The 21,048-nt window shown below is 40.8% G+C and overlaps 1 protein-coding gene across 1 annotated transcript in view; it reads right to left on the bottom strand.

The window, feature by feature from the left end:
* Positions 1–21,048, bottom strand: part of antxr1c (ANTXR cell adhesion molecule 1c) — a 62,641-nt gene that overhangs the window by 34,624 nt on the left and 6,969 nt on the right. The window contains exon 2 of the mRNA XM_036573355.1: positions 86–157. Coding sequence (XP_036429248.1) covers positions 86–157 — 72 coding nt within the window. The remainder of the gene's footprint in view (positions 1–85; positions 158–21,048) is intronic.

Genomic DNA, 21,048 nt, shown 5'->3' with positions numbered 1-21,048 from the left:
TACTGTGATGTAATAGCAATAACTACAGTCATATTTCACACATTTAACACTTCAGACAAAAAATCTGGAAGGTATTTTTTTGTACCTGATAAATTTCTCTGCCAAACTCTCAACAAAGGAGTAGATCTCATGCCAGTGGTGCTTCACGCTTCCAGACCTGAGGAGAAAAACGGAGAGAGAAATCGTAAATGTGAGTGTGTGAGTTTGCAAACTACAGCAGCAACTGATATTCTCAAATCATGCGAATTAGACAGCTCAATTCAGATCAATCAATTTGTAAAATCTGCACATTATAAAGGAACACCCTCAATTAATGTACAATGAATGAATGAATGAATGAATGAATGAACGAACGAATCAATCAATCAATCAATCAATCAATCAATCATCATCCATTCATCCATCCATCCATCCATCCATCAATCAATCAGCCTTCATTGTCACTGGGAAATACATTGAGGAGGACCCTCATTTTCAATACAGCCGATCATTTAAAGGGCAAAGAGAAAAGAAATCAAAATGGAATTTAATCAGTTTAAACTAAAATGAACAGATCTACATGAACAGATTAAGAGTAAAAACAAACAAAATCAAACAAGATAAAAGGAAAAAAAATTAAGAGCACAATTACGATTTAAATAAGAAGGGGAACAATTAAATAAATTGATTTAAATGAATACATTTCAGCAAAAAAGGACAAATAATGCAAACAAAAATTTGAAACTATCAAGTTAAATGATTAATAAGTAGTTAAATAAAAACAGTAATAGAATGAAGATCAAATAAAGAAATTAAGATTTTAATCAGCCAAATAAAATGAAATTAAATACAATTGAAATACAATGAAAAACTGGAAAAATAATAAAATTAAACAAAAAGAAGGAAGGAAAAAATTTTAACTCGACTAAAACAGTTCCAGGCTGTCTGACAGTGGTTAGAAAGGACTGAGTGACACCAGCGAGCGAGTTTAGAGACTCCTGTGGTGAACTCAGCTGTGCTGAAGTCCAGCTCACTGCTGCACCACAGCTACGAGGAAAGAAGCAGAAGGAATAAATGGGCCGCTGTTTTTGCCCCGCTCTGCTCTGTGACCCCGAGGCAGGGCAGTAAAAAGTGTATGTGGGCTGAACGTCTCCTGCCCCCACACTGAGAGAGCCACTGGTGATTCATTAGCATTAGCTGACAAACAGGAAGTGATCTAACTGAGTCTCCATCCGCGGCCGAGTCCGTCTAACTTCAGTAAAAACTGAGAAACAGGCACTAAAGCGGATCTTCGCTGACGTAACAGGGTTTAGTCAGAGCTCCAGACATAACGTTAATAACGCCAGACATAACGTTAACCGCAGCTCACAGTCTTCCTCTCTGACAGACATCACAGACCTAAGGGAACTTCAAAGGGACAGTTCACCAAACATCAAAATTGACCCAGTGTCCTCTCCTGCCAACAATGTAGTTGGTCAGTCAGGTCTGACGTTTACTTCTTTAGTTTTAGCACTAGAGCTACAAGGCTAATGTAGTTAGTAAGGGAATCGCACACTCCAAGTAGCACACTGCTAACTGCACACCTAAATCATCACACGTTTGGCTCAAACTGTTTAGTTTGATGGTTTAGCTTTGTACTGTAGCTATGAGGATAAACTATCTAACAAGCAGACAATAACAGACAAAATTACAGACAAGCTCCTGTCTAAGCGTCGGCCCTGTTTATCAGGAAGTTCACTGGTGATGCTACATCCGTCCGTGGCTGGTTGTCCAAGAGGGCACAGTTGGCCTCGCTCTCTCTGGGTGGGTAGGATGCCCCCCCCGTCTCCACCCCATCACTCAGTGTGATGCTAGCCAGCGCAGGAGTCTCTTAGCTGCTGTAACAGAACTGGTGATTAGTGTTCTCCTCCAAGCGTGTTCAGCTGTTGACGTTGCATTAACAGCAGCTCGTAAAGATGTGGTGGAGCTTCACAGGTCTCGGAGGAAGCCTGTGTTCACCTTCGCCTTCCTAGAGCTGGTGGTATCATATAATTGGGGGAGTCCTAATTAGTGGGTGGAATTGGATACTAAATTGCGGAGAAAATTGAAAAAAAATACAGACAAAATTCAGGCTTCTAGACATGGCTGCACACAGGGCTTTAGGAATACCGAGCTTGCTAGCGGGGTCCGGGGGGCAGCTAACATTAATTCCATCATGTTCCTCTCTGTGAATCAAGTCCCAGGAGCCGAATCCACTAAGGAGAAATCAGCGACAACCAACACTGCAACTAAGTGATGGCGGAAAGGGTGTAAATCTGCGCTTTGACGCTGCCTGGGTTATTGAATTAAGGCGTTTAAGACTTTCTGACCCTTTCTGTTGTTCCAGCATGAATGTGTGCGCCAGTGGCCTGATTTATCAGACGGAACGTGAATTTAAGTTTGAGCAGAACTGGATGCAACACCAGCATCATGACAGCTCACTAGGGATGTGGACACACCTGATGTCTGAGGATGAACTGCACTGAACTTGAACAGTCTGCTAGTAAAATCCTAGTAATGTCTATCACACTTTGGCGGAAGAAGCTGCCTGTCCAGTTTGTTCACATAATCAATAAACCACCGTGTTGAGTAAAGACTGTGTAGTAGTGATGAGATCATTCTCTCCACTTACGGTAAAGCAATGACGCTGGTGATCAGATGAGAAAGCAGGCGTTGTACAACATCTTTGCAGCAGCAAATTAGATTTTTTAAGGAATTATTTGACATCTCTTATTTTATATACCTCAGAAAAAATTGAGGACCTCAGTGGCGGGTACAGCCGTGCTTACTTATTACCGATACTTAGGACATTTGGTCTCAGGGCGTCTGCTCTATTGTAATTCTAATAGCCCCATCAACCAATTTGGAGATCTGCCATTTGTTCTCACACCTCAGCCCCCTGAATCCACATTCACTGCTGGATCATGTAGACAGTCTGGGGTCTGACTTCACACCAGGCCACAAGGCCTCTGTTAGATCTGTATCTGTATAAAGCCTGTACTTCTCGCTGCACTGGCAGAGGACCCCTTCTGCTCTCCAGCATCAGAGCGGGAAGGTTTTCTCTCGGGTTGTCATATGTATCTGCAAATAAACCACATTTTTATCTATCCATGAGCGTTTACTGCAAAGTGCCCAAGCAACTGTGATCTAAGAAACAGTGTGTAAGGAAACCACATAAGTAAGTGAGAGCACTTATCAACTCGACATCGTCTGAGGCAAGTGGGTTAGGCATGAAGTTAGTATAATGCTAACTGGTAGGTGATAAGATTCTTTTACTTCTGAGCTTCATAAACAGGCATTCCGGCCAAAAACTGCAGTTTTATATGCTGTTTGTTGTCTTATGCAGTATTCTGTGGGGCACCACTGTGTCCTCCCTGATAGCAAGAGGATAGTGGACCACTGTTGGCCCGCTGATCCAATGGTGTTTTGCTCAGCGTTTTCTGGGCAGTCCACCGATGGTTAAGTAGAGTATTAGACAAAATTCCACTTATCGTCACTCATTCTCCACTCTCAGTCCAATTTACTGATTTTTCCTTCCTTCTTTTCTTTAGTTATACTTTATAAACTAGTAGTTTAGTTAGTAATTTCAATCTAGCACCTAGTCATTATTTTTTCTCTCTCAGTTGTTTGCAATATTTGTCTTAGTTTATTCTCTACAATAAAAGTACGTGTGCATTTAAAATCTGTTTGGGGGGGATAAAAAACTAGTTAGAGCATGTATGCAGGGTGGACCGCCAGTGGCGTATAGTTAGTGGGGTGCCGACCTTATCAAGCCAGCGGACTGATATATGCTTGCTATCTGGGCTTTAACCTCCTCAGATCAACAGAATTCAAAATTTTATGTTTTTGGTTCATCAATGTGCTAGCCACTGAGCTATAGGCTAGGGGTATGCAATATGTCAATATATATAATTGTTATTGAGATAAATTATGTCACAATACACTTTTCTGAGCATATTGTAGATGTTGTCAGTACTTAAAGTTAAGAAACACTGACTAACATTACAAAGTTAGCACTACTAGGCCATTTTAATTGGATTTAATACAGTGTAGTTAATGAAACATTGAATAAAAATCACTGTAGTTGTAGGCTTATTGTTATTATTATTACCTTCATTATGGTATTTTTTGTTTGTGGCACTACAGGTTCTATTTTCTCTGGTCCAACTTAATGTCAGAGAAACTAAATATCACGATGCATATCGAAAGTCTTGAAGTATCACAATATACTATTTTTTTATTGCCCAGCCCTACTATAGACTAATAAATACAAACAAGCTAGCACTAGAGTAACTCTTAACTCACACAGTGAACAAAATCATAAAGAAAACAATCTTTATTCAGCATTAAATGAGCACTTTTTCATTTTCAGAGGAAACCAGCCAAACTGAAGGAAAGTATCTAGACAGCCAAGCTACTTTTCGAACTTTAGCTGTTAGCTTCTTGTCCTCCTCATCTGAAGAGTCATTTCTGTGACTTGAACAATCATCTCCACTGTAATGATGATCTGAAGACAGTTACTACAGCTGCAGTAAGATGCTAGCAGTAACGTTAGCTATCGCGTTCCCTCTGCGGTCACCAACTAACAATAAAAACAAACATTTCAACACAGCCCCCAAAACATCCACCCCAAAACAGCTGTAGTAATTCCATCACCCCTCAAGAAACATCATCAGACGGGGGTTTTCCTAGTCTTTAAAAGGATTTATATTTATATTTACAACTCATGTAGCTATGGTTAAATCTTTAGCTTCAAGTTCCCAAGGAGCAGCCTTCAGACACCAAACATGCTTTGTCTGCAGGGGGGTATCACTGAGTGATCACAGGTCTGCCCAATCAAACGAGGAAAGAGTATTCATTAATCTGCACTTTTTAAGAAATGTTGTTTTCTGCGAGTGCTGCCACTGTAACTGGGTCAATAGAATCATCATGCTCTCCGCATCATGGCTGAATATACGAGGTATAGTCCAACTGTCCACTCCCAAGCTTCGCCTAATGTTATTTGCCCTCCAGTGACAGCTTTGCAATCGTTGCTATCCACCACTGCCTCAAACCTTCAGTTCTTTATCAGCATGCTGGTGCTTTGAATTTGAAGCTCTAGCGGTGGTCAAAAAATGAACCTGGGGTCTCTTTTGCTACAAAAGCTGAAATAGACTGTCAAAGTGTCAAAGCAAACGTCTACTGCAGTGCATCGAGTCATCAAAAGTAAGACAGAAATGGGCGCTAAACTTGTTTCATGCATGCCAATGTGGTTTAAGGTGCTTTTACAGTGACATGAATGCATCCTCCCCCAATTCAATTGAAATTTACTCAATATTTATTATAGTTATCCTTTTATTTACTTCTGTTTTTTTTTACATAATCAGAAAGTCAAAGTAGTATGCATGACTATATTAATATTTAAAAAAAAATGTTAATAAGATTAAACCAAAGATTAGGATTTAGGTTGTTGATTACCACTCGCACGCTCAACATCAGTCATTTCAATTTATTAACATCCAACGGATCTGATTGTAAATGTTGGAAGTAAACAGTTGTGTTTAAAAAATTTCTTTCATGTCGTGTGGAAAAATGTTTCATATGTTGAGCTGCAGACATGAATCACGGCAACACCGGCTGCCTCCTGATTGGTTAAACGCATCACGTTGGCCGGATCTCAATCTCCCGCAATGTTGCAATGTTCCCAGTGTTATTGGATGAATCTTACATATCACAGCTGTCAATCAACAACTCTGAGAGAGACCTCAAAAAACACAGGTAAATATATGTGCGCCTGCCTTTTTGTGAACTTGAAAATATTTGTGAACAAATGCAAGAAATCTAGCAAACAACTGAATTAAATTAGTGCTACAGTAGTTTTACAGTTAACTATAATGGCTGCATGATCATTAAAACTTGCTAACACTCACTGGGAAGTGAAATCAGGGAGGGCGTGCAAGACTGGGCTTCGCACTGGACTTTGAAAAATGAACAGGATAAGTTGCAGAGCACTGACGTGCCAGAGAAGTGTAAATACAGCACTAGTCGAGGATGATGTAGCTTTCTAGGTATTTCAAGGTGTTGTTTTTCTTCATCTTTGTGCATCTCAGCTGATTTGCGCTGTTATGTTGTCTTCATTGTAAGAGATGCACTGATACCACTTTTTCCCTTCCAATACTGATAATGATACTGCTACCGATACTAACTCTAACCTAACTCACCTAGTCCTGAAATTTATACAATTACATTTTTAAAATATTTTATTTTGGTTAAATCTATTTTCTGTGTCGAAAATAAAACACTCAGCTTGGCTAGATGGCATTTACTTGTTGGATTATATTTATTAGATGCTTAAGAAAACCTTTTTTTGTTCATTTCCGGTATATATTTAGTATTTACTATCGTATAGTTAGTTATAAGAACCATGATTAACAACTTAGGTAAATGTAAAATAGCTTTATTGTGCAAAACAGTTAAAATCCGAGCTGAGCAGTAAACAGATAATCCTTTGGTGTGAAAACATCAGCACACAGCAGCTTCTCTGGCTCAAAAGTGGAGCTGAATGTTGTTCACACCCAAATTCATTCAAAGTCATTTGTCTCATATGTGCATCTTGTTCACTCGCACTGCTGAGAAATACAGCTGACTGATGGAGGCACCGCAGGCGGGGCTGGTGGACGCACAGGCATGGCTAGTGGGCTGCTATGCTAAAGGCTAAATCAAGACTAAGGCTATCATTATACCGAGAGTTCCTTACGCTTTCTTTAATAACATTAACTCAGACTGTAAGTGACCACACAGCAGCAGACAAGCGATTACTGAAAGAAGCAGCTCGGCCGTTCAGGTAAGCGGCTCCATTAGCATGTTTTTCCCACCAAAAACTGCCGTTACACATTCCGCAATGCATGTTTATACTGGTGCTTGTCGTCCCACACCAGCAACGTGTTGTTAAGTTCTGTCTACTGGTGCCATTGAACACGTCATAAATTGTTTCGTGGAATCGGTCATAGGCATCAGTATCCCCATCACCGATACTGATACTGCATTTCAGTGCCAATATCGGCACCAACACCGATACGGTATCGGTACAACACTACACTACTTCACTGGGCAGAAGTGGTACCTGAGGTGACTGCATGCTTTATAGTGAAGGTGCTGCAGTTTTGGTTGCCTTTATATGAATCCAGCATTCTCGCTAACATGTACACAGCCTTCCTATTGTTTTGTATCACTATAAGGGGGAAGAACTGGTATAGGTGAGGTCACGACTGCACTGCGGTTAGAAAGAGGCTATAACCGGATGTTATGACATTGCAGGACAATGGAAAATGTATCTACCAAGTTAACCTTAACCCTAACCAAAAACCTGTGTCTGCCTACGCCACTACCTGTCTAATGACTACATTTGATGGAGGAAATGTGAGGAAATTCTGTAAACTTAATGTTCCTTTAAGGATTAAGACACTGACAGTCAAGGCAGAGGTTGTTTGTATTTCAGAGGTCATGGGAAAGCATGTTTGTGTTATCCGCCTCCAAAAAAGTGCTTGCTAATGAATTCGTTTCATCTTGATGACTCACAGAATGAAAACCAGGAGTTTTTTTTTTGGTCCAACAGAGTCAACAAAAGACCAAGAAAACGTGCAAAACAGAGCAAAAGCCAGAGAGGGGCAAACCCTACCATGGATGTGGAGGGTCAGGCTGAGGACTTGCCATGGTTTTCAACTTTAAAGTTGCCTAACATCACAATGGAGGCTGTTTATCTTGGACGAGTGGGTTTTTCTGAGGTACCAGCAATCGCAGCACTGGTGCCTAGCTAGCACTTTCCTCACCTGTGCAAACAGCGTCGGAGCAGGAAGTGGCTATTTTCATGTGAGATCCTTGATGAAATGTTCTGCAGAGCTTTGATCTCGTTTTAATGGACTGCACCAGGCCACACGAGATCCAGAAGTTCAGATTTCAGCAGGATGAACGCGACCAACACCATGTTATTCATTTAAAAAATGATCTGCGGCCAATGAGTGATGTCATTTCAAAATAACCAGACTGATGTTTTCCTACATGGATGCCTGTGTGGGGACTCAAGAAAGTCATTTTGAGGAGATGGTACTAGAGTTCAGAGAGGACGACTGATTGGATTGATAATTGGAAAACTGTGTTTCATCAGGACGGTTGAGATCATCTAAGACTGTCATCTGCCTGCCAAAGCACAAACAGCCCGCTATAAACCGACTCTAGAGGAAATGCACTTGCGTATAGATCTTCTATTATAAAACAGCTGAAGTGAGTAAAACCTACTGAAACACTGAGTAAAATTAATATTAGTCAACAATAATATGTTTGATATGTAAAATATGTCTGGTGTCCACATTTTGCTTCTTCATTTTGCACTGAAGCTATGAGGCTAATGTTGCTAACACCTGACGTCAATAGTCACCCAAATCTTTTTTGTAAATACATCCCCAAAACGTCTCTCTAACCACATCCAGCTCTTTATTAAGGTAGTGCAGACTTGTAGATGTAGTTTAGGACACAGTATGAGCTGCATAAATAAAACAAAAAAGGTCAAAACTACTTTAGACAGCAGGTTGTGCTGAACTCTAACCCACACATCACAAAGGCATACGGGTGCTAAATTATGCTCATCATTTCTGTTTCCTACTTGTAAATAATTAAGTTTTAACCCTTTCATGGTCAAAGTTTTATTACACACTTTATAACCTAAGAATAGCTCAGCCAGGTTGCAGTGAAGTCCCTGTAGTTACTGAATAATAAGCCTTAGCAATGAAATAAGAGATTTTAAGGGGTTAAAGTGAAGATATATGTTCACGGACAGAATTAAGGTTAAGTGACCTTTATTAGTCCCACAACAGGGAAATTTCACCTCTGCAATTTAACCCATCTGTGCAGTGAAACACCACATACACACTAGTGAATACACACACACACTCTGTGAAGAAAAGTCTGTGAAGAAAAGCGTTTGGTCTTTGCGACTGCTGCCGTGTACTTGTTGCGGAAGCACCAGCAGCGTTCCTTTATTCCTAGTACAAACGAATACCTAGGAACCAAAAAAGGGTCACCCCATTTCCGAAGGTGGTGGAGACCAAGCATGTAACACCCTGCTCAATTCCCAATGGGCATCACCACATTGCGTCACTCCTACTCTGCACAAAGTCGTGGGCTGCAGGTTAGGGAACCAGCCTTGTGACCAGAAGGTCGCCGGTTTGATCCCCTGAGCCGACAGTATGTGACTGAAGTGCCCTTGAGCAAGACACCTAACTCCCAACTCCCTGGGTGCCGTGGATAGTGCTGACCACAGCTCCGGGCAAGGGTGCTCACTGCCCCCAGTGTGTGTGTTCACTAGTGTGTATGTGGTGTTTCACTGCACGGATGGGTTGAAATGCGGAGGTGAAATTTCCCCGTTGTGGGACGAATAAGGGTCACTTACACTTTGTTGCATCACTGATTCCGCTCACTTTGTGCTGCCAATGTTGCATCCTGTTGGCAGATAACACCAGCTCTTATTGAAAATGAATGAATTTTGACCAGTTTGCATCACTGCATCTCTGCTGGGGTCTCTCTCTAGTGCTAAATCACAGATAGTACAAAGCACAGATATAGCCCATAAGAAGCTCAAGCTTGTTTTACACTCTACTCACACAGATTTAACGGAATAAAACTTTCTCTGTCCTTTAGTGAATTTTAAAGGGTAGATATCAGCGAGTTTTCCAGCTAAAAGGTATGAAGACTGACACTGTTCTCAGTGTAAATTTCAGGCCCTGGGTTTGATGCACTCTCAGAAATAAAGGTACTAAACGGTCACTGGGTCAGTTCCACTCTGGTCATTGGGGTGGAACCCTCAAGGGTCCATCTCAGTACCTTCAGTCAGGGAACATAACTGAACCATAATCCACTGAAATGATATGTTCTAAGCTGTACTGACTCCACACACCCCGTCTCGTCTCCAGGCTTTTATTTTACTGTTCTGTTTAAAACATTCGGTTATGAAAAGGTACAAATACCAACTTTTCACCTGGAAAAACTTATTTAAGGTTCACAATCAGACCTTAGAACCACTGTTGGAGCTTTGAGGGAACATTTACACTGTTTGTACCTTGATGAACGAAAAATGTACCTGAACAGAACCTTTATTTCTAATAGTTTTTAGTACAGTCGTCGCTGTCTGTCGTCACTGTTGCGCCCGGTGTGATGTAGTCTGTACCCAAGATTCCTGTACTTTTTGACATCTATTTAAAAAGAAACTGTTAATCACTTCGCATTAATCACTGATGCTGACAGTTGCAACCACAACGTTGCCAAGATTAGCCATTTCCAAAAAAAGAGCATGGGACAGAATTTCCTTAAAAGTGGCCTCCACATCAAGAGTGACACATTGCGACAAAACCCACAGCAGCTCGTATTGTGGGAAATCACCTTCCAGTGGACCTGCTTCCCATTTGTGTTCTTTGAGAAGCACCAGAGGAACTGAGAATGTGGAGCTCCAGGCTTTGTGCGGAGTCAGCAGAGCACTAATCCAGCCCTTCCCTCCTCCAGGAGCTGTAATGGCTGGATCACAGCGTGACTCTCAGGATGACTCGTCCCTCACAGAGCTTAACAGAACCAGCAGTGCTTTCAGAGTTACATCTGAGCGAAGGCCTTCGTCTGAGTCACTGTCCATTACCGGCCTGAATGATGTGTTTTGTAACGGTTTTCTGCTGAACATAAGCACTAAAAGGATTAGCTGCATGAAAGACAGTGAGGAAAACAAGGTCCTTCACCAGCGTTGGGGGTTGCTTTGCACCACGATACAGTAATGCGATTACTGTGTTTAATCTCATTTTTAATGATCCTAATTTAGTTTCCAGTTTGATTTTGCATTTTATGATCTTCTTTTTTAAATCGATTGTTTTAATCATGTTTTTAATTTCTATTCTCCTTTACTTTCCTTTTTAAATGACTCTGTATGTCTCATTTGTGTGAGAACGACAGCAGTGAATGAAAGGTGATCAGTAAATACACTTGCCGGCTTCATTACAGGAAAAAGTGACGACTCAAAGTCAACCCGAAATCAAAAGGGACCTTTTCACTTTGTTATTTTGTGCCTGCGGTCGTTTTCTGCTCAGTCGATTGAGTCATATCATTTAAAAGCTTCTAAATGCTGTTTGTTATTTATGTAATCGTGGGAGTGAAAAAAAATAAACACCAATAATATCTGACCATGTTTTCCCTCCTCCCACCTGACCAATCACTGACACTCGTCATCACCTCCACTCCCGTCTGCACGGACATTTAAGTCGGCAGGTGACCTCCTTCCTCCTCCTCACTTTGTTCTCTCACTTTCAGCTTTTGGACTACTTATAAAATAAAATCACTTATTTCAGTTATTTCAGCTGATTTGTGCTGAAAACCCGAGTTCATGTTAACACGAGTGAGGAGGTTCAAATATCTGTCAGTGTTTGTGCTGTTTTCTAAAGTTTTATGCGTTTGGTAGTTAAACTCATACACAGGTCTATTTTAATGATAGCCTGACTTCTTCTGTCCTGAAGTTATGCTTTTGCTTTGCTGTGAAAGTGAAAGAAAAGCGAAAGCAACGTGGATGCTAAAAAGCTAGCATGCTAACCAGCGCTTTGCCTTGTCTATGTCTTAAAAATTAAAAAATACACATTAAAATCAAGCTTTCGACAAATGAAGACTCGTGTTTTGGAAACTACAGAATTTCAGAATTTCGTAGTGCTTCATTTTTTGATCAGATCTGTTTATTTTTGTTTTTTTTCTTAGATTTTTTCTGCAAAACAGACGAATTCAGAGCGTTTGTTTGTTTCGGATGGTCTGCTTTGTACAATCCAATCAAATCCTGAGCGTCCTGGCCACATTAATTTGCCAGCCGAGTGTCTTTTATTACTTACGTCATGTTTCAGGAAGAAAAATGTGTTCTGACTTCTGATTCATGTCGACTTTAATAAGAATTATATCACTTTACGCGTTACTTATATGTCTCTAACTGAGAATATTAATTACTCATGATGCATTTAAATCATCAGTTTCCTCTATATAGATTATGTCTGTCTGTGCTTGTATGTAATCAGTGTGTTTGTGTGCTGACTGCATGACTCAACAAACATTCTGTCCAATCAACTAACCACTCTGATATGAGTTTTTATTTATTCCAACTCTTTCTGAGTTTCTGAGCTTTCAAACAGCATCAGCATCCACAACTAAAGCAAACAGGACTGTTCAGGGTTCTGCAGCGTGAGCAAAATGCTAACCGAATTTTCAATGCAAACCGGATTTTTACATTAAGGGTGTGTTTATAATTGTAGTTGGGTTCTCTTGGTCTGGAGAGCAAAGCAGAAATGATACGTTGGTGCATTTTACTTCTGGTGCGCTCAGCGTTCACACTAACACATTTAACATCGATCCAAAAGTCAGACGGGTGAAAGGTCACAACTGATTGGGTGGATTTTAATTGTAACCAAATTTCTGAATTGTGCTCTGTGGCGTGAGCTCATCTACCGGGCCCCGAGCTCCGAGCGGGGACAGAGCCCGACAAGGACAGTGGGGAGACGAACACCGTGAGTGAGAGAGGGAAGGCGTGCGACTCCCGAGCCCTGCCTCCTGGGCACCACCTCCGGTCCCGCAGTGAGGCCACGTTAATTAGCCTCACCGTTGATCCGGGCGGACAAGCTGTGAGCGGGGGGCGGTGACGAGGAGGCTGCTTCTTGTGGCCGGGACTGTTGTCCTTCTCCTCCCGCCGTCACTTGCGTCACTCTTGTCCCTCGGCGGAGCTTGGGCTTTGTCCTCCGTCCCCCACCCACTTGCAGCTCTTTCCCCGCCATCCTCGCCAGGGTTCGTCACCGCTCGGTGTTCGGGCCCCACCTTCCGACAGGCTCTTGCAGCCCTCATCGGGGCCGGGGGGGGTGGGCGCATGCCACATGCTGTTCTCTGTTCTGTCTGGACTCGCTGGTTTTATTTATGTGTTGTGATATTAGAGCAACAAGCCGAGAGACTCACAGCATTACTGTGGTTATGACACAGAGCAGAGTGACATCCAACTGAAACAGCCTCGACTGCCTCACTGCTTTTACAGAACAGAGAAACCCCAACACTTTAATACAGAATATCATTTATGTGTGCAGTCGAATGACTTCAAACATCGTTTAAAACCCAAACTGTCCGTTCTGTAACTACAGATTCAGAGCTGATGAAGAGATGATAAACATGTACGCAGCCGAACAGCATCAGAGTCTCGTCTTCTCCACGAGGCAGAGAGGTTCTGCAGAGAGGAGACGCCGGTTTGTTCTGTCTTTGGTCTGTATTGCGTTCACACTTCAAACGATCTGCATCAGTTGGTTTAGAAGCGAACTGAGACCGACCTGCTCAGGGGGTCTTGGTCCTCTTACTTGGTGCAACAGAATTCGGATAGCAGCGTTCAAACCCGCTCTGATGAACCACACTAACAGAGCAATCGCACCAGGCCTCGATTTAATCCAACCGAACCTGCCGAGTCTGAACACACCCCTAAGAGAATTAGAACGAGAACAAATCTTGAGTTGCCAACCTCTTCATTACATCACTCTCAGAAATAAAGGTTCTAAACTGTCACTGGGGCAGTTCCCCTATTGTCCCCGTGGCACTCCCTTCAAGGCTCCATCTCAGTACCTTTAGTCAGGGAACATAACTGAACCATAATCCACTGAAATGATATGTTCTAAGCTGTACTGACTCCACACACCCCGTCTCGTCTCCAGGCTTTTATTTTACTGTTCTGTTTAAAACATTCGGTTATGAAAAGGTACAAATACCAACTTTTCACCTGGAAAAACTGATTTAAGGTTCACAATCAGACCTTAGAACCACTGTTGGAGCTTTGAGGGAACATTTACACTGTTTGTACCTTGATGAACGTAAAATGTACCTGAACAGAACCTTCATTTCTAACAGTGTGGAAAATTGTTCTCCTGCTTGGCCAAACTAAACCACGGTTTAGTAGAGCTGGTAGTCAGAGACTCCTTTTTTGCCTTTGCTGCTGTCTCACAGCAGTGAATGTGAAAAAGAGCTGCATCACAGAAACATAAAGGAGCTCAGCTGCACATATTTTGCGCACACTGTCCAATATTAGCCAATACAGCACCATCAAACTAAAGCGGAGCAAACTGATTTGGAGCGCTGTGCTTAAACGGCTCTACTAAAACAGAGCCTGAACAAAATCAAGCAGCAGCTAAACGGCCCCCTGATACAACAGAACTCCCGAATGGAGCCTTTAATTTGACTGCATTGCAAACTTAATACTAAGAAGAGTTCATGGTTAGAGCTGGACAATATGACGATATTTATCATTATCACTGACCAGCTGCATATTTTACTAGAACGAGATAATTAGTGCTCTTTAATTGGAATTAATGGATGTGAAATGTTGAACACAAATCATAGCATTCATTGTTTTTGATATATTTTTGTAAATGTGGCACTTCTGCTTCTTTTCTTTCTGTTCCAACTGATTAGTTGTCAGAAAAACAAAATATCGTGACATATCATGTATTGGGAAATGTTCTTAAAGTATTGTGATACTATATTTTTGCCATATCGCCCACCTCTATTTGTAGTTCTTCAGGGCTGTTTTACATTAAAATGCAGTGGAAAGCAGCCTGCATGCTCATACAGTCTTTCAGCCTGTCTACATTCAGTAGCACTGACAGATTTTTAGGCAGGTTAGGAATATTATCTATATATTAATCTTAATTTTCAACAAGTCTTAATCTTCCTTAATCTACCTTCTAATTAATACACTAAAACATGTTTTACCTGAAATTAAGTGACTTATGGAAAAGATTTCCATACAATTAAAACGCGTTCTTTCAAAATAAGGTGATTCTGTAGGTCTATTTATTTACTTAAATTGGCTAAACTTAATCAGATTTCCAACTCAACTCATTACAGTTCATTGATCTTAAATTACTAGTGTTGATTTAACATTTGTTCGTCCAACCGCTCTTACTACAGCTGGTCTAAAAGTGGTCACTGTTATGTCCAGTCAGTTCAGAACTACACTCAGCAACAGAGAATGTGGAAATGCCAACAACATTGGCCCAAAATATAAACAACCACTCAAGAGAAGAAAGACAACAGAGACGGTAAATAAAACAAGGAGAAAAGATGCCCAACATGCAAATAGATGGAACCAGTGGCCAATAAAATAGAGAAATAATCAAAAATGTTCCTATAACTGAAAAGAGTTGAGTGGTGTGGGATATATTCCATTTTAAGACTTCACTTCTCCTTTATTTGATTTGATTACAATTAATCTTTCAGCTAATTATTAATTTGTAATGTATTACTTCTTTGGAGTAACTTCCCCAACACTGCCCTTTACAGGTCCAGCACAACACCATCAAATCTGCTCTCATGCCAGAGCTGGACAATTAATAGTTTTTATATTGAAATCGCAATATAAGAGTGCAATTTTCAAATCGCAAGAGCTGCAAATTTTATTAAAACTTATTTTAATAAGTGGGGAAATATAATCCAATAACATGAAGCTCATAATCTGCCTTTAGACCAATAAGAAGCAACCAAATGTGACATCACAACCACAAGTGACTGGCAGTCAGGTGCACTACATTCAGCGTTCAGTCTAGGGCTGAACGATTTGGGGAAAATTTCTAATTGCGATTTTTCTGATCGATATTGCAATTTCAATGCAATTATTGTGTATAAATTAATCCAGGCCTGTTTTTTTTGGCAAAGAAGAGCAGAATATCCACTTTTTATGGCATGAATCTTGAAGACCAGACTACCAGTTAGTAGCGATGGTTATGATGTCACAAGTACAGAACCTGGGTGTTCTTTAGCTTCTGATTGGTCTAACTCTTCTACAGGTAGTTCATACTCTGTGTTATTAGGTTAAATCTCCCCATTTTAAATGCAAGACAACTTTGTTAATAATGTGTTCTCTAAAAAAGCGAATATGACCTAAAATAAAATTATTAATCTTTTAGCCTGAGTTTAGACCAGAAGTGACTGGATTGGCTGGCATTTTTGGCCAAAACCAAAACAGGCCTTGCACTTATTTTATAGAAAATAATCACGATTTAAATCTCAAACACAGAAATGATAAGAAAAATCGCAATTCGATATTTTCTTCAGATCGTCCAGGCCTGTCTCACGCTGTAGGGAGAGGGAAAAGGGTCCTGTTCCAGCCTTGGCGAGAACCACCCCAGCCTGGGACCAATGACAACACTCCAATTTAACTGACTAGGCACTGGGATTTGTACTGAGAGAAACCGCTAACCTACTTTCAGCCTGAGGCCTCCGCAGCGCAACTGAGCCTACTCCCCCCCCTCCCCACCACCCACCCCCATACGCCATTTTCCACAACTTCCTTTCATCCTCGGCCCCCTTTTTTCTCCCCCAATCCAAACATATGGACCCTCTGCACGCCCGAGCACCGTTTAACCTGAGGTGCAAACTTCCCCGCCGCCTCTCTCCTGTTTATACACCGCCGAACAACGTTTAACGAGGCATTAATGAAGCTGAATCCAGGCTTACTGTCTAATAACTGTGTGTCCCTCACAAACAGACTCCTGTCATATTTGAGTTCTTTACACTTCACAGCTGTTGTCTGCAAAGCAGATGAAGCAGCATTAAGTGAAAGAACACTTGGGTGAGCAGCAGCGGCACCTCGCCATGATTTAACGCTCCTAGAAGGACAAACATAAAAGAGTTTTCTCAGAACAGATGCTTGGAGTCTGATGCTATGATGCTATTACTTTGGAACTGAGTCTGAGCTCAAACTTTCACAACAGTACTGAGAACCTCATTTTATCTACCAAGAACATGAGCAACAATGCGCAGCCTGTCCAGAGTCCTGGCCTAGAAGTCACAGCAGGGCTGCCAGTCGATCCCAAACAAGAGGCGATTTCAGATTCCAGGCATCTGGGAATCGAGAGTCGACTCCAAAGCTTTAAAGTGAGAAAGCATGTCTGAAAAACGCCACAGCTCGCTAGATTCCCTCTGCTTTGCTTTGGACAAAGTTAAAAAACAAAGTAAAATGTGAGGCTGGAAGACGAACAAAACTGCAATTTTCACATCGCAAGAGCTGCAGTTTCATTTACACTGCAAAAATTGGTCTCTTGTCAAGTGAAATGATCCTAAATCTAGTCGATATATCTAGTCTATACCTCATTTCTAGACATTTTTCACTTGTTTTAGGCAATTTTATTAAGTAAAAAAGGTTTCAAGCACAATTATCTTCCAAAATAGTGAGATAATTTTACTTCATAAAATTACTTAAAACAAGTAAAAAAAAATTCATTGTTTATGATACTGTCACAATATTTCAAATAAACAACAATACATAAAAATGTCATAAAGGTACATTATGAATGTAATTTGTTTAAATAGCAGTCTACATGTGCAATATGTACAATAAAACAATCATTAAAAATAAAAATGCAAAACTGTCCACATCATGCTGCTCACTGTGTTTCACTATGATTCACGACTGGATTCGAGAACCTGCCATAGAGCACTGAGACCTTCACCAAGAACACTAAAAAGTGCTGAACTGCAGAAAATATGACGATTCTTATTGTTCCACACTGATTTTCAGACTTTGGGACTCATTTACTTCAAAACAATGGGATCTAACTGCTCACCATGTGGCCATGAGGGACAGGGATGCAGCCTCACTTCCTGCTCTAAAATGCAGGGGCGTGGCACTGAACCTGTGTTTTGGTAGTGACATGAAATCATGGGACAGCATTTTTTATTTAAAAATTAATGTCATAATGAATCTAAATCAACTTCGACTCCTCCCAATAGAAAGTACCCTATAAATGATGATTGTGTATATATTTGCCTTATTGCTGTCTCTATCAATGCTTTGGGTTTAAATAGATCAGGACATGATCTTTGTAAATATCTAAGATTTGAATATTTCATTGTTTTATTGAACAGTTTTTTTTCTGTGGGTGAACTAATTTACTGGAATGGTTCATATATACTTTTCTCCTAATATGAAAACCATGTCATTTGATTAGGGTTTCTCACAGTTTTGGGTTAGACTGTATTGCAATAATGTGAATAAGAGGTGGACAGCTTAACTACGTCAATTTCAACTGTATTGCAATATTGCTATTGTGACACAATTGGCCAGATACTATTGTTGAAATATTGCACTGAACCAAAATAAACACAACTACAGGACTCGGTTAGTCACTGTCCTCTTTTTTCCTCTCTTTCCTCATTAGTCAGTAAGTGAAGAGCACAAACAAGACCACATACTGTAATCCCTACAATGCATATTAGGTACAGTACATACAATTGCTTTGCATTAGCTAATGAGTCTCTTCCTCATTGCGATATACTGTAATCAATACTAGGCCTGGGTGATATATAAACATAATTAGCACAATATTGAATCATTAAAAAATTGTGATTATCGATAATATCACTCCCCCAACCCCCTTCCAAAAAAATAAATAATAATACATGCGGTCTGCGGCAGCTTTGACCTACTTTCTATTCCATTTTAGTTCATGTGCTTTTTTAATATTAACTGTTCTGATGAAAATCTTTAATAAAACTCACACATGAAATAATAAACTGAGAAACCCAACATCTTTTAACTGCTTCATCTGACATTATACAACAGTTCCGGCCACGCGAGCTGATTGGTTGAGAAGTGTTCTAACCGTGCTGTTATTTCACCATAACATCACAGGTTTTTCACAAACGCTGTATCACTCCGCTGAGACGCTGTTGCTAAGCAACGACTTTGACAGCTGTAGGAGACGCTCAAGACATTTGAACGTTTTTACTTCTTACTTTGCCACAAACAGAAAATGGACACTTTTAAGATCACATTTGACCGACAGTCGATTTGGTCAGACTCTGAAGATGAGACGACACTAAATTCCCAAACTGTCATCACCACTGAGCAGCTTTTCAGTCGGCAGCTGTGACAGAAGAACAGCTGAACAACCTGGAATCAGCCAGAAATGAACCCAACACCATTCGCCAAACGTGTAGTCTGATCTTCAGAGTCTGACCAAATCAGACTGAGCCATGAAACTGCCGCAATATCAAGTTCAGCTCAGTTTTGTCAGTTTTTGCCAGATCAGTATTAATGTTGTTTTGTTCCAGCCAGTCTGTAAAGCATCTTACAGCCCATTTAGTTTGGCGAATGGTGTTGGGTTCATTTCTGGCTGATTCCAGGTTGTTCAGCTGTTCTTCTGTCACAGCTGCCGACTGAAAAGCTGCTCAGTGGTGATGACAGTTTGGGAATTTAGTGTAAGGAGCTGGAGAACGAACTGCCGGCTGTGCAGCGAGTGGGCGGAGCTCGTTACTCTGACGTAGCAACGAGCTGCTCGTTAAGGAACTATAATTTGGTGAAGGAGCTGCGAACATTAAAACATATTAAACGCCGCGTTCACAGCCCAGTTTATTAATTTATTACTTTATTTATTTAACTGTTGTATTAAAGCAGTAGAACACTCGAGGAGTGTGTTATCACCAATAACATCACGGCTGTGATGATCTACGGCGACCGAATCACAGCTGTGATGTTATTTCGCGATAACACACTCCCTTTGTGTTCTACTGCTTAATTATAACAAACGTGTGTTCATGAGTTTCTTCTGTCGCAGATTCATGGAGACTTGCATGCTAATAGTGCCCTTGCTGGAGAAACTTCAGACTGCAGCTGATTTCCAAAGCCATGCCGGTGCACTTTCCACGTTAAAAACAAGGCATTTTTTTCTTTACATTGGCATTTTCATAATGAACTCCAGCTTCCCAGCACATTTTTCGAGCTGTTTAACGGTAAATCAGTCCTCTCTAATTCCCTCCCAGTTCTTTTACCAAAACTGCAATTATCACCTTTTACAAATCGCCATCGGGTTACCTGTCCATTATCGACAATATCCCATTACACCGTTCTGTCGCCCAGGCCTAGAGTGTACAACACTGAAATAAAGTTTGTTACTAAAGCACCCTGACAACACATCAATCTATCTATTGGTAAAACCACTATTTTCCATCATCCACATTCCATATAAACTCAGAAGACTCGTGTAGGTTCACTGGTGGTTCTGGATAGTAAATAAAATGTCTATATCTGTGTTGTAGTCATGGCGACCCCTGGTTCCTATCACCACCACTGTAAAGACATCTGAGTCTCTTCCTCATTGCAATATATTGTAATAAATATATCTGAGAATTTACACTACTGTAACAAGGTTTGTTACCAAAGCGCACTGATAACAGGTCAATGTGTCTAGTCTAGTCGGATATTGTCCAATACTGCTGATATTTGAGTTCCTGGACTTTTCATAGGGGTAAAGTGTGAGCAATGTGATGACAGAGCTCATGTTATCTGTGTTTTGAGGCTGAAACACCGATGCTGAATTACTAAGACGACGTGTCCCGTAAGCAGAAGTGGAACTGGAGCTGTCAGACAGCTGTGGTTATTATTATTACATTAGGGACATTTCTGCCTTCATGCCCACTTTCTCATAACCCACAATCTATTTTTGCATTGTTTACTTCTTTTTTACTGTATGTGTGTGTGTGTGTCGGCGGGGGGGGGCGGGGTTGGCTGTATGAAAAACCCTGATGAGTGTCTTTCACTGGAATACTGAACCAATAATAAGTAATAATATTCCACACAGCGCTCTGTACTGCAGGCAGAGCTTCATGAATGAAGACGAAACATTAATAGACTAGACTGAAAGCATGAAAGAAAAAAATCTACTGAAATTTCAAAATTCCTGCCTAATTAAACAGTTAAGAGGTAAACAGAGTGGTTCAGAGTGGTTTGGTGTGAAACGCTCCGTTCAGAGGAAAGTTAAAGAGTTAGAACTGTTCACAGTGGTGGTGATAGGAACCAGACGTCCACCTCTAAAAGCCCCTCACTGAAAGGTATTACATGAAATGGTTATAAATATGAGTGATATTTGATTTGGCCCACCAGAAAGTTATCCCAATCCCACCCTGCCCCTTCTCATAACAGAACAAACATATTTTTACGCCGTAACTTTGTTTATGATTGTATATTGAAGTTTTTTTAGTTACAAA

Source organism: Colossoma macropomum, unplaced genomic scaffold, assembly GCF_904425465.1.
Source record: "Colossoma macropomum unplaced genomic scaffold, Colossoma_macropomum, whole genome shotgun sequence".
Lineage (NCBI taxonomy): Eukaryota > Metazoa > Chordata > Actinopteri > Characiformes > Serrasalmidae > Colossoma > Colossoma macropomum.
The sequence above is the reverse complement of the archived record's forward strand: the minus strand, read 5'-3'. Positions and strand labels throughout refer to the sequence as shown.